The sequence below is a fragment of the Chinchilla lanigera genome, unplaced genomic scaffold (genome assembly GCF_000276665.1).
Source record: "Chinchilla lanigera isolate Chin_1 unplaced genomic scaffold, ChiLan1.0 scaffold00034, whole genome shotgun sequence".
In the NCBI taxonomy this organism is placed as follows: domain Eukaryota; kingdom Metazoa; phylum Chordata; class Mammalia; order Rodentia; family Chinchillidae; genus Chinchilla; species Chinchilla lanigera.
In genome coordinates, this window is record NW_004955435.1 from 12,715,510 (window position 1) to 12,741,296 (window position 25,787).

Consider the following 25,787-nt stretch of genomic DNA (forward strand, 5'->3'; position numbering starts at 1 on the left):
AAAAAAAAAAATCAATAGTCTTCCTGTACATGAATAACAAACTCATTGAGAGAGAAATTAGGGAAATAGCACTTTCATAATAGCATTCAAAAAAATGAATGTGGGGCGTGGTGGTGTATGCCTGTAATCCCAGCATTCAGAAGGCTGAGGCCAGAGGATTGCTGTGAGTTCGAGACCAGCCTGGGCTACAAAGTGAGCTCAAGGCCAGCCTGAACTGCATAGCAAGATCATGTCTCAAAAGGACAAAAAAAAAAAAAAAAAAGAAATACTTAGCAAGCATTCTAATGAAGGAAGTATTGTATTATAAACTGTGCTGCTAAGATTCTATCACACTCCAGAAAGAATGGCTATTATCAAGAAATCAACCAAAAACAAATGCTGGCAGGACCGTGAGGAAAAAGGAACTCTTCTCCACTGTTGGTGGGAGTGAAGACTGGTGCAATCACTATGGAAATCAGTATGGAGATTCCTCAAAAAGCTAGGATTAGAGGCCCCATTTGACTCAGCTATTCCCTTCTGGGTATATGCCCGAAAGAATTAAAAATATCATACCACAACAATATATGCACACCCATGCTTATAGCAGCACAGTTTGTAATAGCTAAATCTTGGAAACAACCCAGATGCTCATCAACTGAATAATGGATAAAGAAGATGTGTTTTTTTTTATACAATGAAGCACTACTCTGCCATAAAGAAGGATAAATCTGATACATTTCTAGCTAAATGGATGCACCTTGAGACCATACTCTTAAGTGAAATGAATCAGACTCACTGCGTTGTTCCTCTCATGTGAGAAACTGAAAGTGTAAATAAGTTCCAAGATTTATAATAGATATTAGGAAATGAGAAGAAAATGTTCAAATGATTAGGGAAACAAGGAAAGGGGATGGGGAAAGGAAGGAAGGGACAAGAAAAAAGAAAAGAAGAAAAGAAATGGAAACAAAGCTTTTGTAAATAAGAAAAGGGAATGAAAGGAGGGGCAGGGAACAGGAAAAAAAAGAAGCAGGATATATTATGTACAGGTACAAATTCCCTATGATGAATGTTATCTAAAATGTAACCATAACACTTTAAAAAAATGAATATAACTATACAGTACCATTTCATTTCTCTAGTTTCCTTTTCTCCTGTGTGGCTTTTGTTTTCACCTGGGCTGGACTATCCCTCAGGGTCTGTGTGCTGAGGGTGTGAATGTTCTCCACCAGAACAGCGCGAGGAGCCGCCGGCGGCGCAGTCTCCTGCTCTGCTTGTCCTTCGCTGACTTTGGTGGCTGGGGGCGGGGCGGGAAGAACAGAGGAAGTGTTGTGCGATGTGTTCCTCTCCTGTGGCCATTTTGGCAAGCAACCAAGGAGTTGAAAACAGGCGGATATGAGTTAAGGAGTGTTTGAAAAACGAGGACTGTGATTGGACAGGGGGTCAAACCCTGGTCCTGTTGAGCTTGGTTCCCCACTGTTGGGAGGGGAAATAACCCTCTGTATTCGCTGCAGAGAGGGCCGGGGAGAAGGCTCTCTGCTGTTCCTTGTGCCGCCAGTGGACTGGCAGAGCTGTGGAGGACTGAAGTGAACACCCAGAGTAAGAGATGGCTAGATGGCTGACTTTCTGGGAACCTCCTGCCTCGGTGTGAAGCGCTGCCTGGCACCCGGACGCTTGCCTCCTTACCTAGCATTGTGTATCAGAAGGCCCCATTTTCTGGGCTGTCTACTCACTCACTCCTGTCTTTCTATGGCTGGGCACTGGGCCAGGGCTCTGATGTGAACTCCAGTGACCTGGAGGGAGGAGGTAGGGAGGGAAGCAGAGCATTAGACTCAAGGACCGCAAGGGGTTGAGTTGAGGAAGGAATCTGAGCCTTCACCCAGGCCAAAGACGTGCCCGTGAGCCCCGCTCTGCCCAGTCGCCAGGAGGTACTACGCTTTTATGGACAGGTGCATGTGGGGAATGTTTGTTTCCGCCTGGTGTTTCTTTTGTTTCTTAGAAAAATACTTTGGCAGGGCTGGAGATTTAGCTCAGCAGCGCAGCGCCCGCCCAGCAAGCACAAGGTCGTGAGTTCGATTCCCGGTACTGGAAAAAAAAAAGAAAAATACTTTGGCAAATTCTTTCACTTGAATTAAGGAGAAAAATGAATGGAATAAGCTTGTGTGGAACATAAGCTCTGGTAGGGATGTGGGGGATTTTCAGAGGGGCCTTTGAGACCTCAAGGGAAGCCCAGCTGGAGCAGGGCTGGGGAGGAAGGATGCAGTGGAGGCAGTGGGTTGCCCCCTGGAGGACTCCCATTCTGGTCCTTTACAAGTGGGATTCCCTGGCAAGACAATGGAACTGGTGTTACTTGCGTGTTCCAGCTTGTAGAGGGTGAGTAGGTGCAGGTTCTGCCCTCGGTAGGCAGCCAGGCAGCTGGGAAGGCAGAGGATGGGCTCGGGGCTGACATAGGCCACAGAATACCTGAGGTGCGGAAGATTTGGCAGCCCTAGACGCCTGGTCAGCAGCAAGCTCTCCAGTCGCTTCCCAACTTAACCCGGGCAGCAATCTGACCCTTCGCTCAGGATGTTAATACGAGGGCTCACTTGGGCATCTCTTTCCACACAGCCTCAGTCAGAGTAGGTGTAAATTGTCCTGACCTTGGGGAGGTATGGCTTCCCTTGACACCCAAGGTCTTGCTCCCACTCAGACGCCAGGAGGGATGTGGACCAAAGCCCAGAGCTCCAGTTTTCCCAGACTAGGTCTGTGACTACCCCAGTTTGGTTTTCTGCCGCCACAGAGTCTTGGGGGAAAAGGCATTTTGAAAAGTTTTTTGAGAGCCATTGACTTCTGAGGTGTGTTGCTCTCAACACTTTATTTCTCTTGGAAAGAATGCTGTCTAATGCTTTCTCAACAATTTTTAGAGAAAAAGATTATTTCAAGTCCAAAGATCTTGACTCCTCCTAACTAGGAAGTTCTTCCTAATTTCTCTAATTCATTCTGGGAAATTCATGTGCATTTTATTATTCTATTCTCATGGGAAAGAATTGTGAATAATTGGTAATATCCTCTCATAATTTCTTTTCACATAGTCAGAAACTTTCCTCCCTCAGCTCCCTGAGGGCCATGGCGTTCAGACTGATGTTACTGACTGTGGCCTGAGGCGTGAAGAAGGAAGTCAGACACCTTGGAGGTGTGTGTATATGCGTGTTTGTGTGTGTGTGTGTGTGTGTATGAGGGTGTGTATAAACACACAAACATGTGCCTTTATGAGTGTATGGGAAAGGAGCGTGGTGCTCTCAGAGGAACTTTGTGACGGATAAGAATGTCATCTCCTCAAAGTTCATGAAAATAAGGTCAGAAAAAATAAGAGGCACAGAAAGAGGCAACGTTTCTCTGAGATAAAGACTCTACTACCTCTGCCCGCAAGCCCCACCATTACAGTCTTGCCTTCATGGTTGTTGGTTTTAGTCCTGGCTTACTGCCTGTGTCTGCAACCCTGCTGTGGTCATTATCCCTGGTCATTTCAATGCCTGTCTTTCCAACCTCTGCACGACCTCTCACAGTCTGGTCTGCCATTGCCTTTGTCCTGTTAGCCACTGGACCCCGTGGTCATTCTCTGTACCAGCAACTGCAGGTATAGAGTTCTGATCAATTCAGAGTTATGATCTGAATTGTAAGCATCTCACCCTCTCACCACCTTTATAATAGAATCAGCTGACTATCCACAAACCCGATCTTCTCCCATCCAAAGAGTAGTTATCTTTGAAAGTACAGTAGCTGCTCCGCTGGGCACATTCCCTAGCCACCCTGCTGTAGACTAGGAAACTAGTTCTTAGCAATGGACAATGAGTAGAAGTGGTGGGAATCACTTCTGGGCTAAGGACCCTATGGAGTAAGTACTTTACGCTCCCCTTCTGCTTTCAGGACCCTTAGAAATGGCAGAGCTACCCATGAAAAATGTCTGTGTTCCTAAATTGCTGCATGGAGAACTAGACACCAAACAGGCGAGCTTGTTTCAGATCTTTGACAGTAAGATAGAAACATCTGCTGTTTTTGAGATTTGTTTCATCAACCCCACCTAACGCAATCTCTATTCCCTTAGCCTATGTCCTCTAATGCTGCAACATCAGCAATTTTTTTAGCACCATTGAGATCTTTGATCCTACCTCTTTTTCCACCTCTTATCTAGCACTTCTCCCATGTTATCATTTTCTGCCATCCAGTTCAGAGTCCATGGTCATTGTGATGTTCTCTTGCGTACTCAAATCCCTCAGTGCTCTTTCACTTTGTTGCACCCTCCTGGAATACCCAACTCTGCTTAAAGTTTCCTCCCACTCAGGGCCTGCATATGCAGACACACATGGCGTACCAAAGGGTGCCCGCTTGAACTGCATGGCCATCAGCAGTGAACGCTGCCTCCAAATGGACCCTCCCAAGTCCGTTAGACCTCCCAAGTCCTGTTCCTACATGTCCTGTTCTTCCGCGTGACTGATGCACACCCTCCTCTTCTAAAACCCCTCAATCTTCTCCCTCTTTCTCATTCTCTGATGATTTTACTAGCATACAAGACTACTTACGCTATAGTCTTTTTTTTTTTTTTTTTTTTTGTACCTGGAATCTAACTTAGGACCTTGTGCTTGCCAGGCAAGTGCTGTGTGACTGAGCTATATCCCCAGCTCTTACTCCATATTCTTAACAAGTAACCAGAAAAATCCCTAAAACCTGTACCTGATTACATCAGTCTGGACTTGAAATTTTGTACTGGTTGCCCATCTGTCTCTGAGTCCAACCCAAATCTTCGCAGTGGTCCTGTTAACTCTCTGCCCCTAATCTTAACACTGTTTCCCTTATTGGGCTCCAGCTACAGTGGTTCCAACCCATAACGTTCACCTCTGCCTCAGGGCCTTTGCACTCGTTGCACCTATGCATTGCTCCTTCACCTCTGTTAGACTGCTGCTTAAATATCACCACAGTAGTGAGACCTTCGCTGATGTCCTATTTGAAACAGCAAGCTTGCACAACTTTCTATCCCCTGCCTGTGTTATTTTTGGCATAGCATTTATCACCATATGATATGCTTTTCACTTGTTTATTTATTGTCTCTCTCCAGTAGAATATTTATTTTTGCCTAGTTTGTACATTTGTGTAACTGCTACCTAGAACATTGCCTGGCACAAAATAGGTACAAAAATAAGGATTTGTGGAAGAAGAAAGAGGGAAGAAAGGAAGGAAAGGGAGGGAAGAAGAAAGGAAAAACTTGCTCCCAGGCACAAGATTCAGCTTCCTGTGTATGCCTGGAAGAGGCAGAACAGTTCAGACTGGAAGGTAGTGGAGAGTCAGGGAAGCAATTTTGATGAAACTAGCAGTTGGGCCCTCCCTGTTCTGTCTCAGGGTCTCAGCTTCTCTATGCCAGGGATGTAGCCTCTCACTGTTTTGGAAGCTCCCCCTGCCCCTGCCAAGCAGGACACAGTGCCTCAGTGTAGTGCCGAGACAAAGACCTGGTTTCCACCTACTTGTTTAGAGATGTAAGCAGGCCTGCTCGAGTGCATGCTTCTTGTTGGCTGGTGGCAGTTTATTTTGATCTTGTGAAGTTCTCACGATCTCACATTGCCTGGCATCTTGAAGGATCTTTGGATGGACATCGAGGCTCTGTGAACCCTCTGAACTTTTTTGGTGTGTTTTTCTTGGGGCGAGAGTCTACAGTTTTCATCACATTTTCTGAGCAGCTCACAGCCATCAAAAGAGTAAGACACAGATTTAGTTCAGCCTCTCAGCTTACAGATGAAGAGCCCAGACAGGATGGATTGATTTGCTTAGGGAGTGGCAGAACTGAGCCAGGACTTGAATTCCAAGAAGCTCACAGATGCACACATACTCTACAAAGTGCTGGGCAAGGTGGCACAGGCCTGTAACCCCAGAGCCGGGAAGGTCGAGGCATGAGGATTGCTGCGGGTTTGAAGCCGGTCTGGTCTACATCGTGAGTTCAAGGTCAGCCTGAAGCACTAGCGAGACCCTGTCTCAAAAAACCTAAATCAATCAGTCAATCAATCAAAGTGTCAGAATGCCCTTGCCAGTCACCTCTGGGATACCACGCAGTTGAGCCGCTGGCTAGGGGCCCTGAGGCCTGTAGTTTACAGAGGGCTTCAGGCGGGCAGGGCTGTCAAGGACAGCTGCCTGCATCGCTGTTATGCCCTGCGACTGAGAGCAGGGTCTGGGTGAGATGAACGCCTGCCCCCAGGGCTTTGTGGAGCCCAGGAGAGAGAGGTGGGGAGTCAGCAGGCCTGGTTTCACTCCCTCTCTGTCCACAATCTATTCTCTGCTCATTTTAGAGGAAGAAACATATTCTACCTCAATCACCTCCGCTGGATATGTTCACAGTGACTTCTGTTCCTCCCACCTCTTCTTCAGATAGGATGAACTTTACCGACTCTCTCCCCTTGGCATCCTGGTGACTTCTGAAATCCCAATATCTTCTATTAAGACGACCAAAGGTAGTGAGCTTTTCCACATCACCCTATTTGGAGATAGAATTCTTGGCTTTTGCCCTTGACTTGGGAATATTATCTATTCATGTTTTGGTTTAGTCTCTTCCAAGGCACTTTGCATTATCTCAGCTATCCTTTCAACTACCCTACCAGGTAGATGTTTACCAAGCGCTATTTTACAGAAAGGAAATTGAGACTGAGCAGTTCACTGATTTGTAAGGGGTCACAGAGCTGCTAGAGGCAGCCCTGGGAGTGGAACCCAGACTGTAGCCTCGAAGTCCGGAGCTTCTCTTTTTCTCCTGTGTCTTCCTACCCTGGGAATCCATTGGTCTCTTGTTTGTGGTCTTTGCATGGTTTACACTTAAAACTTCAACAGCTGAAAGCTGGGACTTTCAGCGGCTCTATTAGACATTTAATAAAGCCCTGTGGCTGCTTCTGAAGATTATAAAACAGGAGAGAAGAGCTGGCTGCCCTCTCTCTCCCTGGTATGCTGTGTCAGGTGCAGCAGGAGACTTACCTGGGCTTGGCTCCCAGGGGCTTTCAGGTGAGCTACAAGGGGCCCTGGCCAGGACAATTAGGGCTGAGAGTGGCAGCAGGGCAGCATGGGGTTGGAAGAGGCACCAAGCACCTTCTGGCTTCAGAATGAGACCACCATGACAGGCCACCATGAAGGGGATATCTAGCTCGTCCCAGAAGGGCGCCACTTCCACAGTCCTCCAACACTGAGGGGCCAGGATTTCCACGGGAGCCAGTGGAGGTGCTGGAGTGGGTCCTGACGCCTGCACACCGCCCAGGGGGCAGCTGAGTGTCACTGCTGCTTGACAGTTTCCCAGTGCCAACAGCTTTTGAGTCCCCTTTCTCCTACTGCAGACAGCCCATATCTCACCCTTTGTTTCCTTCCTGACTAGTCATTAGTATAGCAGGTCTTCCCAGCCCCATGACACGCATCTTTTAAAGGTAAAAATATAAACACATCATTTTTAGTCACCGTAAAGTACCACAAACGCCATTCACTGACTCTTAGCTAAAACACAGCAAAGACACCTGGGCAGCAAGAATTCAAGGAATAGGTTGGGGTCTCCAGAGAATGAGCCTGTATCCTAAGTACAGACCCCATGAACAAGTTAAGCTTTGTAAAACCTGAGGCATAGGTAGGGCAGTAGGGAAGTCCTCCACAACTCCCACCCCGCTGGCCTCCGCCCCTCACCCACAGCCAAGAGTCACCTTCCACAGGAGGCAGGAGCTGGGAAGTAGGGCCACACACCCTCTGCTGAGGTGAAGCCTGGGGTCCTTCAGCACCGGCTGGGCTGGCTTCTTCCACCTTCAGCTTGGAGCCTAAGGCCACCTCCGGAGTTGTGGCTGACTCCATGCTGGGCCAACCCAGAGGCTGGGCTCCAGCAGAAGATTGTCACTGTTGGTGGCGAGGGAGGGGCTGAGCACCTGCTATGTAGACTGGCCTCTGGGGTCCCAGCCACTGGCTTGTGCAAGTGGGCTGGCCTTTCTCCACCTACCTACCCCCAGCAGAAGGGTGAAGTATGGGTTAGGGGAAGAGAGGAGGATCAGAGAGGAGCCCAGAATAGCCACAGGAGGAGGGATGAGGCGGCTCTGTTATCTTGGGAGAGAGATGACACCCCTCGCAGCATCGGGGAGGGAGGAGAGAGCTTGAGCACAGACCATACAAAAGGGACCTCTGGCTTCTGTTGCGAGGATTGGGTGACATCTCGGCTCCTGACCTCTGGCTTATCCTGCAAGACATTCAAGTCCCAAGATCCGCTGATTCGCAGACACACCTTTAGCTGCTCCCACTTGAGAGAAGTCTACTTTGACCTTCAGGACCTGCCTCAGCTCCTCTGCCCATTCTTTGCAACACGCCCCCTCAAAGGTAGTGGCCTGCAGTGGTGGGTGGAGTCTGCACTCTGCAGTCAAGACCACCCAGACTCTGTAGGGCTTTGTGACCCCCTGCCTGTGAGGCTCGCTACACACCGGTCTCTCCCCTCTCATGCTGGAGGTGGAATGCAGCACGCTAGGCAAGTGCTAGACTACTGCGCTGTATCCCCAGCCCTCGGTCTTGTAAGCCTGTATTTTCATCTCTAAAATGGAGATAATAATAATCATAGGGTTGTGGTGAGGATTAGAGGAGGTAATCTCTATAAAGTGCTCGGCAGAGTGTAGCCAACAAAGTGCGTGATAACAGAAGCTATTTTTAGGTCAGGCCACCATTTCCCCCTTTGAAAGCTGCATCTCCCTTCCTGAGATACAGCATGAGGTGGGAGGCAGGGAGGCAGGGAGGAGCGCTCTGCGGAGGGACCTGTCACTTCTGGCTGTACCACTCAGTCACCAGTTGGTGGCTCTGAGCCACAGGTCTGTGGATCAAGGGACACTGATGTCATGTTTGTATCATGATAAAATGCAGGAAGGTGGCCAGCACATAAGAGGAGCTGGTTGTGCACTAAAGGTCCTGTACGGTTTCCCAGCGTACCCAGCCCTCGCTCCACGCGTCATATACTCCATCCGAACTACTCCGCTTCCTGTCATACTCCCACTTTCCTGTCTCCAGAAGTCGGCATCTCCTCTGTATTTTTTTTTTTTAAATATACTTTATTTTTAGAGCAGTTTTAGGGTCACAGCAAAGTCGAGTGGACACAGAGTTCCCATATTCCCCTCCCCCACATTTTTTCCCTGGGGGGAAAAATCAGTGTTGTGGAATGAATGGCTCCTTATTTTAGCTCCTAACTTGGGGTGGTTGGTGCATTCCTGAAGCCCTGGCTATTACCTTGCAGTGACCGATTCTCAGTCCTGTGTAATCTGTAGAGGGTCTTCGGTCCAGGACAACCTATAGATACACTACAGGGGCAGGAACCTGTTTGTTAGGCCCTGGGACAGCTGGAGAGTGCAGCTGAGAAGACTAATCTCTGGGTCTGGTTTGATTGGTAAAAAGCTAGACTTACGTCCTCCCAGAACTAGTGTAAACGTCTTCTTGACCTATTTCTCCTCTGACCCAGCCAAATCCCCTAGAAGTATGAGACACTGTCACATTAGGGGATCCCCTTATACTACACTCGACTGTTTTGGTGAGAAAATTGGATTGGCTGAGGCTTTCAGTCTTGATCTTTGTTGCAAGGAAGGTAAGATGCAGATTTCTTTGGTCTGCTCATTAGAAAGTCTTAATTCAATACGTCTGGGGTAGAATTGAGGAACCTGCACTTTTAAGAAAGCAGCCTGTTGGTTCTGAACATTGTAACTAAGGTTATGAATGTTATGTTAGAATTCTTTAAACAGAAACTGTTGCAGGTAACCTTGCCGGGTAGGTACCCTCCCATCAGAGGGTGGCCTCCTCAAGAACAAAGGTTTTTCCTTGTCACCTCTGCACCAAGGTGCTGCAGCACTGAATGGAAATACTGGCCCAGAACAGCAGGAAGTGGCACTTGCAAGAGAAGGAGGCTGCTGTCCTTTGAGGGACTGTAAGTGCAGCAAGAAAAATCCAAGAGGGGACTGGCTTCACTAACAGCTGTGAAGGTTCAATTTTAAGGCTGTCATCTGTCAAACCTGCCACAAGGAACGCAGAATTCAGGAGAGCAAAGATACTGGCTGCACTGAGGAGGAGCACGAGAGGGGAAAGCCTGGAAGTGTGTGGGCAGGTCTGCGAGAGTCTCTCGAGTTGAGAATAAATGCCATGAGAGGAAGATCTATATGAGCATAAAGAACAAGGTAACGAAGAACAAGAAAGCCAGATAATTTATGGAGCAAAAATTCACTTTTTGGGGAGCATTTTCACCACAAATTACCTAATACTTTTCATGCTAGAAATCCGCAGTCCTGGCTCTTTAAATGGCTTCTTTGTGGGTTGTTGGGTTTTGCTTTTTCAAAGCTAGAAACTTGGAAAACCTGTCATATTAACAAAGTATAGCTTAGTCATCTCAGTAGGTCCAGTAACAAAGTCCAGTCTGTTTTATTTCTAACCCAAATATTGCAAATATACAGAAAATTACCAGTACAAAGTTAAACACATCCAGATTTATTTACACAATGCTAAAGAAATTTGAGTTTTATTTCCATTTTGTGGGATTTCATTGTGGGGTCTGGTTTTACTGTGTAATTGACATGGGTCACTGAAACTTGATTATCTCACCTTACATGCAATTTTCTGTCCCAAGGGAACAGAAAACTTGGGTTTTCAGCACACATGCAGTAATGATCTTAATACTGCTTAACACTTTCATAGGAAGAAGGCAGCTGTCTCATGACTTGGGAGGGACCACATGCTCAGAAAGGGAACAAGAGACAAGAGAGGAATGAACAACAGGCACATGGGGACCCTGAGCATTTCTGTGCACGAGGATAAGAGAGTGCGGCCCAAACCCTCCTCCCCAGAGGTTCAAACACAGGAGGTGGGCAGAACCACCAGGGGACATTAAGTCACCCAGCCACAACTGAAGGCATGCGGAGGACGAGAACTGCATTAAAGATTTGGGGGTATCAATAAATCATTAACATGTACACTATACAGTTTATGTATGTATATATGTACATATCTATATATATATAAAGGTACAGATTAGTTTGTTATTCCATATAAACAAGAACGCTTAAGGATGTACTGGTGTGAAAAAATGCATACAGCAAGTTGTTGAAGATAACTTCAAATTAATGCTCTAACTCTTACTGTTATCAACATTAACTAAGAACTCAGTGTGCTCCTGCTGTTTCAGTTATCCTTCCTAAGGGCAGGGCTGGACTCTGCTAGGGCAGGATACTGCTTCTAGAGCTGCCTGCACTGGGTAAATCAGTGGCAGATGGAACAGAAGTCTGGCACCTGATGTCTCTGGCCCTCCCATTCCCTACTTCACATGGCAAATCTTAAACTTTGGTTTTGTTTAAAGGACATTTAAATCCGTGTTAATTCTCCTGTTGGAAAGGCGGCGGTAGAAAGTTGAAAAGGTGCATCTCCTATTTTAGCACTTCCAAACTTCCTAGCTTAACATGGAAATGAGAGGGCTGTGCTGACAATAAGCAGACGAGCTGTTAGGTACTGTGTGTGGGGGTGGGGTTCGGTAGAGCTCTCCTAAAAAGAGACTCTCTACTGAGATGGTTTGCCTAGAAAGCCAGGCCAGCCCTGGCACCCTGGGCTGGTATAGACGGCCCTGTGCTTGTCTCTCTATCCCAGTATCATGATGAAGACCAGGGGATGTCCAGCTATAGTTTATATGTCTAGGGCAGGAGCTGGAGGTGGCCAGTATATTACTAATCTGTCAAGGATGAAAGGCCAGCTTATGCATGCCGAGACCCAGAGACAAACCTAAGAATAAGAAAGATACATACTGGAAGTCTATCCTATCTGGAGGCGGATGCCAATTCCCAGGTCAGGCATGTGACACTGTTGCACGTCTTAAGCCCCACAACTACCACAACTCTCCAAAGGCTTCCACTTTTCTAAGTAGTGTTGCCACTAGATTCATAGCTTAGGCACCTTCCACTCTGGTCCCTGGTCTCAAGAAAAATAAAAAATCTGCTAGGCCTTCAACAGGAAGGATTCTGGATTTAAGAACTCAGACCACTTTGGACTGTCTGATTATGTCCCCCCTACCTAACAATGCTAAATTCCATTGCTCAAACATCCAGAAATCTCTTCTGCAGCTACCAAGCCTGGGAGTTTATGCAGGATATGCTAAGTGTTAACGTCAAGGACGATGCTCCTAACCTGAGTAGGACAAACCAGAAATCTTTTTATTTTAGAAGTTGTAAGGATTCAGACTGTTTTAGTCTCTAACGAGCCAATAAAGGGAATGAGCCAGGCTAGCAGGCAGTCCTAAAGCAACACAGCCACCAGCTCAGGGCGGGAGCAAAAGGATGGCGAAGGGGACCCATCCTCAGAGACTCACACCTGTGTTCAGCAGTGACCCCCCCGCAAAGGGAGGGCCTGTCCCGGAAGACATATTCAAAGTTACCATTAATTTTGTTTTCCGCCATGAAAAACAGAAGAATAAAATTTTGTTTTCAAAAAGAAAACACAAAGGTGCTAAATAATGCTCTGAAAGCAACGCTGCTGACCCTTATCCTAAAGAACAGCCAGTCACCTCTGAGGGAGAAGCTCTGTTCCAAGCGTTTGGCCCTGGCTTGCGTAACAACTTTCCAGAGCTCTGGAGACAGCCGCCCGGAACTGCTCACACCACACACAGGGACCCCGCACAACTGACTCAAGTTTGGTTCCTGGAGTCCCTCACGGGAACACTGGGCGCTCAAATGACACAATACACGTGAAAGTGCTGAGAAAATTGTCAACTCTATATAAATATAAGATATTATTATAAGCAAAGAGCTCTAATCTTATCTGTTTAGAGAAGAATGTTAACCCTTCTACATCTTAAAACTAATAAAAGGATTAGCATATATTGGCCACCTAATCCACACCCATCTGGGCACAAGCTGGGAGGAAAGGTATGTGGTGTCGATAAGTCTTTTCTGGGCATGAAATTCACTTCGGGCAGGAGGTCAGAGTGGAACAGAGGCTGACACTTATCACTTGTGAGCTCGTATGTATCTTTGGATTTAGAAATTGAAAACCATGCAAAATGAATGAGCTTAAAGCTAGTACACTCTAGCCCTCACCAATATTCTCTTCACAAAAACTGCCCCAACTTCATTTTCTAACAGAAGTTCCCTGACTCATTTCATTTTACTGCAGCTTTAAAGTTTCTAAGATTCTCCATCCACTTCCTCCCCCTCTTTTCCTGCTGCTGTTCATCCATTTTGAGGAGGAGAGAACTTAGCCATCTGCTCCCGCATTCTGACAAAAGTTATTTTGGCACATTTAGTTTCCACTGACTTTCTATCCACACGATGAACTAGCAGCAACATGGCACCAATCAAGAGTCTCCCAGTTACTGGGAGAAACTGTGACCAGCACAGAAGGTATGGTGAACCAAAGACGGACCATACTGTATTCCTGTGCAGCAAACATTCGAGCTGTATTACAACTAATTATTGTGGCTTTCCATGACTACATGGCCACCCCCAAATCCACCCAACTACGTTCTGTAATTCATTTCATCTGGAAACATGTCAAATGGAAAACTTCCTTCCGTTTAAAATACGAACACAATGTACCAAACAAGCATCAAGACCGGAAGTGTGTTTTCAACTGGTTCAGCCAAAAGTTTCATGCCAACAAGTGACTTGGCAAAGCAGAGGTGCGGACAAGTGCCTAGTAATAAAATGCTGATTTAAAAAACCATGAATCTGGAAACATCTCTAGTCCTGGCTGCACGCGCAGCAGCAACCCAGGAGGAGGCAAACAAGCAGCCGTTGTAATGGTTCAGTCATGAGCCAACATGACAGGAGCCGAGGGAAGACGGAAGACTGCAGAAGCAAGGCCTCAGGGCTGCACTGTGCGCTCACCGACCAACTCCAGCCGAGACGCTGGAGCGGGCAGACGTCAGGCCAGCCTGCACACCGTCCTTGAGCAAGGCTGCTGGCACACACACAGAGCCCAGCTTCAACCGGCTCGGTAGCGGCCAGCTTCGCCTTTAATAGGTACTAAATCTAGTCAGTTCTCTGTTGCTCCCTTATGCCTGCCCCAAGTTAAAAGTATTGTCCTGTAGGGTTTCCTGATTTAGTATCTTGGAAGCACATGGTTAAGTTGGTTGCCAAAGGGCAATTAACAAGTGTATTGCCTAAACAGGGGAAAAGAAAAATCACTGTGGTCTATGGTCCTCGGGGGAAAACAAAAGCAGCGTCAGGATCTGTGTGAGGAGCTGGTATAAAATGTTCTTGGAGCAGGGCTGTCCCCAGATGGAGAAGAGCTGGCCAGGCTGTACCAGTCACCGCAGCCTCTGTCTTCCTCTCTGTGGCTGCTTCACGTGGCAGGCAGAGCCCAAGGACAGCACCGTGGACACTGAATGGATGCTGGAGTCAGCAGGTGCTCTGGGGTGGGCGCCACGCAGAACAGGCAAGGGTGAGGTGAGTGAAACAAGCCCTTCGAATTCCATTTCATTTCCTTTAAAACAAAAACAAAAACAAAAACCCAAACTAAAACCCAAATAAACCCAAAGCCTATACTTAACAAAAAAAACCAGAACTTGAAATATAAAGTTAAGAATTTAAAATTTCCCCCTGTTCAGAGCCAATTTGAAGAGTGTTGAGGGTTTCCCACCCCGCCCCGAAGTTCTTTAGTGTAGGTCCTTTTGGCTTTGATGGAAGCAGCAGAAACAGAGCTGGGTCCCTTGAAATGGGAAATTTACTTCCCCAAACTGGAGCCACAGGGAGTGTAAGAGGTACGGCGGTTCCACTCTCTGTGCCTGGTCCCAGCTCCTCGGAAGAGCTATTCCAGGAGGTCCTGAAAGAAAGACATGTGCCATATTACTGATAGATTAAAATATTCCTATTTTGAAAGTAATTATCTAGTTTCTGGACCAAATCCCACATTATTAAGGTGCTGTTTCTGGATTAAGCCTTCCTTTGCCTCAACTGTGTTTTTTTGAGATAGGGTCTTGCTGTGTAGCCCAGGCTGGCCTTGAACTTGCAGTGATCCTCCTGCCTCAGCCTCCCAAGTGCTGGGATCACAGGCGTGTGCCACACCTGGCTCAGCTGTGTTTTGATGGGAGTAGAAGAATCACTTTCTTTTTTGTATTTTTGGAGGACACCTCCAGAAGAAACAGTCTCACCTCATCTGAGTCATCATGATAACCACTCTTATTAGCATGGGAGGCTGTGTCCAGAGTGTCCACACCATCGGCCTCTGCGTGCTGCTGCAGCACAGAATATCGATGCACTAGGAACCTGTGGATGGAAGCACATGGTAAGCAGGGTGCGTTTCTTACATACTCACGATTTATACACTCATGGGTGAGTCACACACAGGCATCACAGCCCACAGTTAACATGTGGAAAAATACAGGCTATGACAAGATTTGGACCTGATTTTTTAGATCACTTCAACTACTAGTTTTAGCCAAGGGCAGACTCAACTCTATGTGCTAGACTTCATGGTTTGAATTTAGCACCTCTGACTCCCTTCCACATTCCTTACCTTCCACCACAGACATATTTCTTCACAATGAGCACTCCTGCTACAACTGTGACCAGCATCAATCCCACGATGGCCAGGATAATTGGAACAGAGTTTGACTTGGAACTCTTGATAAATCAAAACATAAAACATAAAAGCTTTTAGGATGCATATTCTAATCCTAGGACTGCATTCAAAATGGCTGCTCATTCCCCTATTTTCTCTGAGCCATCTACACTTGGAGGCACTTAATGATGTTACTTTTCCAACCCCACCCAAGGATGAACCATCTCGGCATTACTAGGAGAGGATCACAGCAGGCAGGGGGATCTGAACTCCACTGGCTCAAGGCTACAAACAGGCTTCAATGTCAAAGCTATGCTGGAAACCTCGATGACTGCCTGGATGAATGACATACGGTGATCGTGACAGTTCCTTGTTTACAAATCTTAGAGCTGCAGGGCAGAGCAGGAAAGGGACACTATGATAATAGTGGGCTGAATGAACCTAGAACAAAATCATCGTCTGGATGATGCTGTGTTGGTGCTCTCTAGGCAGGCCACCCTATGACACCAAGGTTTATGTTTTTACTCAAGTTTTGATTTGTTTACAAATAAGCCTTTTCATATCATGGTTTTTGTGTAACCTACCTGCTTCTGGGTGGGAGATAGGAAGTGTGTGTTTTCAATGTGTCCAAGAGGAGGCGGAGCTGGATTCTGGGACAAGCTGTGTCCCTGTGGGCGGGAGTCCTGTGCAATCACACACACAAACACTCTGAGGACAGCCACCAGGAGCCCAGGGCAGGGGTGCAGAGCAGGGGGAACTTGTCCCCCTTACAGATACACACACCCACACACTCTTCTCCCCTTGCCTTCTTAACCCACCCTTTGTCAGTCTCTCATCCCTTAAAACAGCAGAGGGCAGGCGACTGCAGACTGTCCAGCTCAACCTCTCCTATTACAGATTAGGAGCAGGGGGCCCTGGTTTGTCTCCCCACGTCTTGTTACTGGTCCAGTGCCTCTGTATCAAGAGGATTCCTCTTCACCGTATCTCCAGATCCCAACCAGATAGTTCAGTACCACAATTTGTAGTCAGCCTCGTAACTTGCCTTTAAATCAACACCAGCCCATTATTACCATAGTTTAGCTTCTCATTCTGAATACACTGGCAGGACTCAGCACAAAGCTCCCCTCTACCTACTGTCCAACACTTTTCTCCACATGTGCAGGACTCCAGGTTGTGGCCCTTTTACAGCCAACCTCCTCTCTTTTTAAAAATTATTTTTAAGGTTTTGGTTAACATGTTATAATTGTACACATGAATGGGGAGTGCTGTGATATTTCAGCACATGCATACACCACACACTCACGGCCAGCCTTCTTGAGTCTTTTTCCTAAATGACTTGGAGACTCAGAAACTTCCACAACGCTGCTTCTAAGATGCTTACAACTTTCTAGGATATTTCTTCCCCAATCCAAAGGTCTCTTAATAAAATGAGCTTATCATTGGGTTATGTGACTTATCCTTTGCCCTAACAGTTTCTTGTGCAAAGAGAAGTCTGATAGAAGTACTCTGGCCACTTTGTATCAATAATACAACATTTGATGCTATAACTGATTCTTCCTGGTAGAATATGAAATCCCACTTGTATCTAAAAATTAGACCTGTTTTAATGTACCTGCTTTTTGGGACTCAAAAAGTTGCTTGTGCATTTCTTTTTCAAGTCTTTTACTTCTCGAACTGGATTCACCCCACCTTGGCATCTGTCTCCTGGAATTTTCCGGTACCTGAAAGTCAGAGATCTGCTTATCGGGTTTTGTACTTGCCGGCAGTGTTGCTTTCCAATCAAGGTGTACAAGTGGTGGCTCTTGCTTCTGGGTTGGGTTGCACGGCACTCCTGGCAGGGGCAGGGGGGCCAAGCCCAAGACATGGCCAGTATGCTGGCAGCAGCTGGACTGACAACTGCTGCAGCAAGAGGTTTAGGCCCTTATGTTGGCAAACCATAAAACACACAGAGCCCCGAACAGTCTCAAAGTCTACCAAAATCTGCCTTTAGTGTTGCCTTCACAGTAGTGGGCTTGAACTCAAAAGAACAAAACAGGAAACAGCATTAATACTAGGCGTAAGCCCTGCTACTAATAAAGGAATGAGAGGTGTTCATCAACAAATCAGTGCTCATCCAGACAAAGGAGGATCGCCTTATATAGCAGCCAAAAATCAATCTGGTGGAAGATCTGTTAGAAGGTCAAATGAAAAAGTAAATGTATGATGAATCTTCTGTTTTATGAGCTTATGTATATGAATACCAATGTTTTTCTTTTACTTTTCCAGCTTTCAATAATAAAATGACTCAGCTGTGGAAAGGAAGGAGGCAAGGGAGGAAGACAGGAAGGAAGGTAGAGCACAGAGAGAAGGAAGAAAACTTGGTTTACTAAAGGAATACAACGGTATATACTGGGCTCTTGCCTACTTCCTGGAAACAAGATTGGAGAACTGCAGAAAAGTTTTTCTTCCTTATGTAACCAAGGGAAAACCTGAACAAACACTCCAGCTGCAATCGCTTTTAGTCTCCTTTTAGAAATTAATTTTGGAGGTCACACAACTGAGCAGTATATGATTAGTTTCCAACTAGGGTTGCCGTAGATGTCACATCAGATGCATGGGTCACGATGACAATGGTTGCCCAGGACTTTCCAGAGACTTGAAGGGCACTTTTGTTGAAATCACTGCCTGTTCACTTGTGTCTTGGCTGGTGTTGGATGGGTGACCTTTTGGGTAACATATTTTTCTGGGTAACAGTTTGATGGATGGGCACAAACTCCACCCTCAGATTATGCTATCACCACCATTTTCTGAACACGCATTCTACAAAGAGCTATGAAGATCACACGTGCAGATCAATGATTACCTCACTTCCAATCACTTTTTCCCATGCCTTAATTTACCCTGCTTCTTTATCCCGTAAATTTCCCAAGCCATACTGTCAGGGAGGCAGATCGGAGACTTGTCCTCCTGTCTCCCTACACTTGGACAACCCATGAATAAACGCTCCCTTTTGTAAAACTCCTTGTTGCAACGGTTGGCACTGTGTATGGTAAGCAAAGCAAAACTGATTTGGTAACATGTCATCTATAAGGCCTAGAGGAATGACCACAGATATATTGAGTTCATTAAGCACCTCTGTTCCTAACTGCTGGGGACATGTCTGCCCCTTCTACCTCAAGAGGCTGTGACTCACAGCAAGCTTATTAATAAATGGTATACAACGGAGACAGTGCGGCAAATTTATCCGAGAGGCAATGAGGCTCCTCTGGAGTTGTACTGTCCATATGGCATCCATTTAAATCCAAATTAATTAAAATGAAAAATCCCATTCCTCAGCTGCACTTGTGTCACAGCTCTGTGTGGCTAGTGGTTACCATATGGAACACAGCAGGTCGCAGCACATTCCCATCACCACAGAAGGTTCTCCTAGGTAGCGCTTTCGCGGGTATTCTGAGTACTACTTGGCTCTCTGCGTGGAGAGAAGCATCCTTCTCCCTGAGCAATGAAGAGTCATCTGCCACAAAGCAGAAAGGCCACCTCACCCGTTTGTCGTCAGGTGTTCTTCTCGTCCGTACAGACAAAACTCTAGGTCGTGCCCTTTCAATTCTGGCTGTTCCACACACTTTGAGTCATTTTCTGGACGGAAGTAGCCAAAATCACTGCAAGAGTCAACAGATAAGGTAACTTCTAAAGTTGTTGAAGGACAGTGCATGACTATCAATGAACGTGTTGTGTGGGGCAGCAGACGCTCACTAACAGTTGTCAGCAGTTCAGGAAGGTCTGTGACATCTCTGAAGAAGGACCGTACTATAATTTGGATCTGGGTCTCCCAAAGCCCATGTGTTCAAGCCTTGATCCCCAGTATGACATTATTGGGGGAGTTGGTGCCTAGCAGGAGGTATTTGGGTCATTGGGAAGCCCCCAGCCCCTCTTTTCTTGCTTTCTGTCCATGACTTAAGCAGTTCTGTTCTACCACACACCCCACCTTGAAATGCTGCATTGCCACAGGCCTAAAATAACAGGCCCAACCAATTGTGGACTTTCTCGTTATAAACCTTTTGCCCTTATAAGCTGATCACTCAGGCATCTGTTATGATGAAGGAAAGCTGACTAATTCAGCCATGTAGGAGGGGGATATGGACCAGGGGCTCTGCAGACAGCTCAGGCTCAGGGAAGGAACTGAATGCAGCTCACAGTGGGGCGAAGGCCCATCACTAAGACAAAGATAGTCACAGAAGCAGGGGCATAACGAATACCTAAATTCAGGAGATTTAATAACTCTTTACTTCCAAATGTAACTGTATTTTGCCTGTGGGGGTATATGTCAGACTGTTTCTATCTTCCCCTCTTCTGTGTCTCTCAGCTTGTTATCCAGTCCTTGCCTCCAATGGCAACATCCCCTGTTGCCCTCCGCTCCATCTCATCCCTTCCTGGTACCTATCAACTGCTCTGCTTTCCACTTTCCCCACAGGAACTCTGAGGCTGACATCCCTACACCAGCATCCTTAGTCTTGGTCCTGCTCTTGCCACCAACCCTGGGCCCTTGCTTCACAGACGGCACGAGAGACTTTTCCCATTCACCTGGTGGCTTCTCCTTAGTCTACGTATATCTCTGCTCCAGAAATTACTGTCTTAATCTTTTTCCCCGTTAATGGACCAATTTTTTTCTTTGCTTTTTCTTTATCTCTCTTCTCCCTTCCCCTTTCTCTCTCCCTCCTTCTCTTCTTCTTTTGTGGCACTGGGGATTGAAGCCAGGGCTCTGCACCTGCTAGGCAAGCAGGCTACCACTGAACTACTCCTCCAGACCCCTTCCTTCCTTTCCAAAATTTTTTTGAATACAGTCTTGCTAAGTTGTTCAAGCTAACCTCGAACTTGCTAATCCTTCTGCCCCCGCATCCCAAGTAGCTGGGATTACAAATGTGCATCACTGTCCCCCTCTTTACTGGCCCAATTTCTTAGAAGAATATTTCCTGCCCCGTTTTACTCATTTACTTTATATTCCATGTATTTTGCCCTCAACCCCTCTGGAACCTTGAAAAGGAACGCCGAAGTTTGCTAGACACCAAACCCAGAGGAGCCCTCCCTGGTACTACCCACCTCTGCCACCTGCTGCTTCATCCAACACACCCTATCCACCTTGGTGGTGGCAAACATTCCTTCCAGATGTTTTTGTGACAATGGCTGCATTTCTGGCTCCCTACCCATACATGTAGACTTTGACAGGGCTCTATAATTCACTTTTATTTTCTCTGAACCTCCTCACCCTTAGTGAACACAACGCTTTGCATTCACTACTAAAACTTACATGTTTCACCTCTCTTGGGCCTTAATCCTGTATTTCCAAATGGCTACTGGAAGTCACCATCTAAATATGCTGCAGAATCTCAAAGGAATAAAATGATCAAAACACAGCATGTTTTCTTCCCTGCACCAGTCCCTCCTCATCATTTCCATGTGTCTGTCCCCTCTACTACCTTCCTTCTACCATCTAAGTGGAAAATTTAGCCTTGGCATCCTCTAGCTACCCTCTTGTACTTCTGTACCAAGACTCTGACTTCTCACAACCTATCATCTGGCACCGCTCCTGTGCTACTGTGTGTCCACGCTCACAGTGGTCCACTGGCTTTTATGACCCACTTTCTCCCCTGATATGCACAGGAATCCTACCAGTCATCAATACTCAGCTCAAAATGTCACCTCCTGAACTAAGCCTTCTGTGACCAGCCTCTTTTCAGCTCTAGATAGAACCTTTTCTCCCTTCTCTAAACCTGCGGAGCAATTATTCCCTTTGTTTTATGTCATAATTTATGTGCACTTTATCCAGAAGTCTCCAGCAAATCTTCTGTTAGTTTGCATTGCACTGCGCAGAGCAGGTGCTGAATGAATGTATGGGGGCTATACAGATGCCACTTGTAATTTAAGGATTTTTAGGGGAGAAGGCAAGGAGAGAAAAAGATGCAAAAACATCACCCCTCTAACAGCAGGGAGAAATTTCATGTAAGAATTTTAGGTATCCCAGCGCTGCCACTTCTCCCAGACCAGTCAGTCACAATCTTTTTCTGTTCTAAGTTCAAATGCAGATTGTTTAGGACAGTGCCAACTACAGGGTTAGTGCTCAATAATGTTGGCTGCTGTCATTAGCACTGTGTTATATTATCATATGTAAAACTGTACACTCTCAAGGAGCTTGGGCTTATTTTTATTTATTTAAGTTTGCCTTTTCAAGACAGGGTTTTGCTGTGCAGTTCAGGCTGGCCTCGAACTCACAGTGATCCTTCTGCCTCAGCCTCCCGAGTGCTGGGATTACAGGTGTGCGCAACCACACCTGGCTCTAGAGTTTGGGTTTAATTGTGAAGCCAAACCTATAAATCATCATTAAAACATAGTAAGTGCTGATGTAGAAGCGCTTTTGGGGAGCTCAGAAGGAGAGGCTTAGCAGGTGTGAGGTCCTATGGAGAATGTGGTCAGACTTCCAGCCAGAGGAAAAGCCTGGCACAGTGGCTGGAGCTCTGAAGAGTCATAGAACCCTTGGAAAATGGAGATGTTCAGGGAAAGATCCAGTGTATCTGGAGTCAAGGACAGGATAGAAACTTTCAGACTTGTACAGGTTTATCATCCCAAGCTCTGCACTGGTAACTGCAGCCCTACAGTGACTCCAAGGAGATGTGAATGATGTTTTTCTGGTGCAAACGAGAAGAAAGGAACCTTGACTAGTCTACATACAGATGTGAGCTGCACAGGAATGGCCCCACAGGGTGAGACGCGTGCCTCTCAGACCTGCCTTCCGCTGTCACCTGCAGTTCAGGGCTGCGCCATGAGGGAAGACCTGGCTGCTACCTGCTTGCCTTTTTGTCCAAACCCTTTAAGATACACTTTCACTTCTGTTAGTATCTACTGTACGGAGCAAACTCCACAGAATTATTATCTGTGATGTGAAGCAGTCCCTCCTATTTCCCCTAAAATTACCTCAGGGACTTCCTAGCCTTTTATATAATCTAATCCTCTGCCCACCAAGCTGGCTCTGAACTCCAGGGAGTCCACCCTGACTGCCTATACATCTCAAAAGGACATACAGGCTGCAAACATTCTGATGTTGCCTCTAGTCTCAGGACCAAATAACCATCTCGCTGCCTTCAGCCTAGCAGAGGAACAGAAACCTCATACTCAAACCATCAAGCTGCCCTCTAAAATTAATTTCCCTTTTGTGTCAGCACTACTTTCCTTGGGGTTCTTGTCTTGTCATTGGTTATAGATGTTACTGCTTTATTCTCTTCATTTTTTTATAGATTCTTTTCTTTCACCACTATCAGAAGATAATGGGGTTGGTTGCTCATTCTGCCTAATGATTATCCAGGAAGATTATACGATTTGCCTAATTATTCACAACTGTTCCCTCTCTAATTATTCATAACTATTCCCTTTCTCGGGGCCTCAGTTCTCTGGGTAAGAAGTAGTGGTTCTCCACTCTTGGGGAAAGGGATTTCAGTATTTTAGCACTGTGTGACAACTGTTTTCATCTCTTCCCATATGGGGCAGGGACTGACAGAGGGATGAGGAGTGTAGATACCAGAGAAAGTCCTCCAGGGAACAGGGACAGATGGACGGCTGCTTGGTTACAACATAGTCTCGACCATTCTGACAGACAGATGACTTCCGTAGTCGTAGGTACTGTTCCCTATAGCCCAGAATGCAGCCATCTTCATAATCTCCAGGGTCTGTGGAGTGTGCCAGCCATATGGTATAGTCCTTTTCTTCACCTAAAGGACAGATAGATGGTTCAGGAAGCTGTACAACAGAGCCCAATCACAGAACGCAGTGCCAGGCTACAGGAAGAATGAGGAGCAGGAAGACAGCCTGACGCAAGCCACGGCTGTTTGGAACTGCCAACAAAATTACATTAGTCTACAGCCTACTAGCAATTGCATTTCTTTATGCGAAAAGTTGGCTCTTTCCCTCTCACCATCCATTCAAGGATCAGGAAAGAACCTGACTTGTTTTGAAGTGGGACGCTACATAGGAAAGTTCTAGAGTTCCCTCCAAACTGAGAAGCCGCTGTGTCTTGCTCATGTCTTGCTTTCAGAGGTGAGAAACCAGATATTTCCACTCCAGGGGCTCTTTGCTTAGGATCAGATACTAACGATGTAAGAGTACAGGTTCAATTTCACCACGTGTTAGTTTGCTTGAATTAGCAGTGAAAACAGCATCTTTCTAGAATTCTAGCTCTAGTCAACCGGCTCTCAAATGTGGATTGTTGATGACAGTAATTTCTGGCTCAGAAAATCACATCATCTACTCCTGCACAAATAACTCAAAGACTATGACCTAAAGACCACGGATTAGGTTTTATCCTTCAGGATATGAAGACCAGCACAAGCCTGTTGGAGAACAGGTGCTCTGCAAATCTCTTAATGATGCTGAACTTCAGTGCTACGTAGAACTGGCTGTTGAGGGTGAAACTCATAAGCCAGCTCCTTTACAGCTTATCTAATGAATTTAGATGACAGAAGCCTTCAGGTCTTAAATTTAAACATCTTATAGAAAGGGAAAGTCCAAAGGAGGAGTTCTGCTTCCTCAGGAGCTAATGAATTAACATCCTGAGGGAATAGACTCACAAAAATGTCTAGCAGGATCAAAATTCAACTAAAATGTCTTGAAACTTTTAAGTCTTGGATTGTGTTACACCAACATGGCAGTATAGGTTACTTTTTTTTCTACTGTTTCCTTTTGTCTTTCATATTTCTCAGTATAATGCCAACATCTTTGGCACTAGGTCTCGGTTTGCCTGTGACACTTGGGAACCCTGTGTCCTACACGTTATCAATTTTTTTCTAAAGCCATTTTCCAGGCCTTTATGGTATCTTTTAGTGCAAACTCACAGAACTTGGAGGAGGTTAGTGTGGGCTTCATGCCTGCTTGATGGTCATTCTAGAGCCTCACTTGTGACTGAATTGAAGCCAAAAGTCTTTTGCATGATAATTTCTTTATTTCAACATGTTGAGAAGTTATACAACTAGATACTCTTGCAAACACTTTCCTCTGAAGTTTCCTCTTTACAGTTTCAGCATATTTGACTAATCAGGGTGAAGACTCCTGAAATGTCATGAAAAAATTGTAGACAAGCACACACATGCACTATTATAAACTGGGAAAAAAGTCTCATAAAAAGTGAATGCAACGTTACAGTGTTTGATACAGCATCCTAATCACATGTGGCTGGTCGAAACTGAGAATTCCTGTGTTAGTACCGACATGTGTACCAGATTTCAAAGACTTAGAAGGCAAAAATGGCCAGGAGTATAGCTCAGTGGCATGGTGCCTGCCTGGTAAGTGTGAGGTCCTGAGTTTGATTCTTGTTTTATAGAAAAAAAAAAGGAAAAAATGTAAAAAATTCAATAAATTTTAATATTTCTAATATGAATATTTAATATTAAAAGGATAATGTTTTGGACATAAGATAATTCTATCACTAAAATGCATTTCACTTTTCTTTTTGCTTTTATTATATAGTTGACACAATAGTTTAAATTACGTATGTGCCCTTTTTTCTCTTTTTTTTTTTTTTTTTTTTTTTTTTTTGGTTTTTCTCCGGTACCGGGAACCGAACTCATGACCTTGCACTTGCCAGGCAGGCGCTTTTGCCACTGAGCTAAATCCCCAGCCCCCCTTTTTTCTCTTGAACAGTGAAGAAAACTGCTTTTTGATATCATTCCATTGCTTGACTACTTACATGGAATAACCTCTAATTTCCTTTTACATGCATATGCATTTGCTTATCCTAGCTAAAAAAAATAAACTGAATTTATTATTTAGGAAAAGTTCTCGTAGAGATGTCGAAGGAGATACTCACAGTTCCTTTCAAGGATATCTTTAAAATCAATGGTGTAGGAGACCCACTGGCGGGTCAGGAAAGATTCTGTGAACCCCCAAATGCTGATGTTCATGGACCTAGCTCCAGGCTCTGAAGCTAGGCCAGTGAAATAGATGGGCTCCCTGGTGAACATGTAGGTTTGCCAGCATTGACCTTCGTCTGTGGAGAATCTGAAACATCAATCAGAGAAAGATCTTAACAGAGGACCAACAAGTGCTGGGGATATCACAAAAACACTCTGGTTGTTTGGTCTTCATAGAAAAACCTCAGATTTAGGTGATGGCTTAAGCAATGGCTGACAACTTCTTTCATTTTTAATGCCTATGACTAACAGTGCTGGGAAAAGGATTCATTCTGAGAAGGTACTGAAAGGAAAGGGCACTGACTCATGTGAGAATGGGCTTCTGAATTAACAGAAATCAAATTA

General features: G+C 45.8%; 2 protein-coding genes and 1 long non-coding RNA gene across 11 annotated transcripts in view; 1 reads left to right on the plus strand and 2 right to left on the minus strand.

Annotated features, from left to right (window-relative positions):
* The window catches only part of Mybphl (myosin binding protein H-like), a 19,854-nt gene extending 10,043 nt beyond the window's left edge, over nt 1–9,811 (minus strand). For all 5 annotated transcript variants that reach the window (XR_001234861.1, XR_261682.2, XM_005388861.2 and 2 more), the window contains exon 1: nt 7,668–9,811. Coding sequence is in view for 3 of the 5 variants with exons in the window: in XM_005388861.2 (XP_005388918.1) it covers nt 7,668–7,812 (145 nt within the window). In the remaining 2 variants the exon portion in view is untranslated. The remainder of the gene's footprint in view (nt 1–7,667) is intronic.
* LOC102026346 lies at nt 1,425–18,510 on the plus strand. Of its 4 annotated transcripts, none has more exons than XR_001234862.1 (4): nt 1,425–1,904; nt 3,048–3,148; nt 6,288–6,449; nt 9,818–13,794. It is a non-coding gene; the product is annotated as an uncharacterized LOC102026346 (long non-coding RNA). The 4 variants fall into 4 exon arrangements; XR_001234863.1 differs by having other exon boundaries at nt 1,425–1,575; XR_261681.2 differs by lacking the exon at nt 3,048–3,148 and having other exon boundaries at nt 1,425–1,575.
* Sort1 (sortilin 1) overlaps nt 10,443–25,787 on the minus strand; it is a gene marked incomplete in the record, with an annotated part of 93,329 nt that continues 77,984 nt past the window's right edge. Inside the window, 8 exon segments of one of the 2 annotated variants that reach the window (XM_013516443.1) lie at nt 10,443–14,775; nt 15,104–15,218; nt 15,469–15,575; nt 16,098–16,196; nt 17,126–17,234; nt 19,035–19,151; nt 23,060–23,249; nt 25,340–25,530. In XM_013516443.1, the coding sequence (XP_013371897.1) occupies nt 14,761–14,775; nt 15,104–15,218; nt 15,469–15,575; nt 16,098–16,196; nt 17,126–17,234; nt 19,035–19,151; nt 23,060–23,249; nt 25,340–25,530 (943 nt within the window). 2 annotated transcript variants of the gene reach the window in all.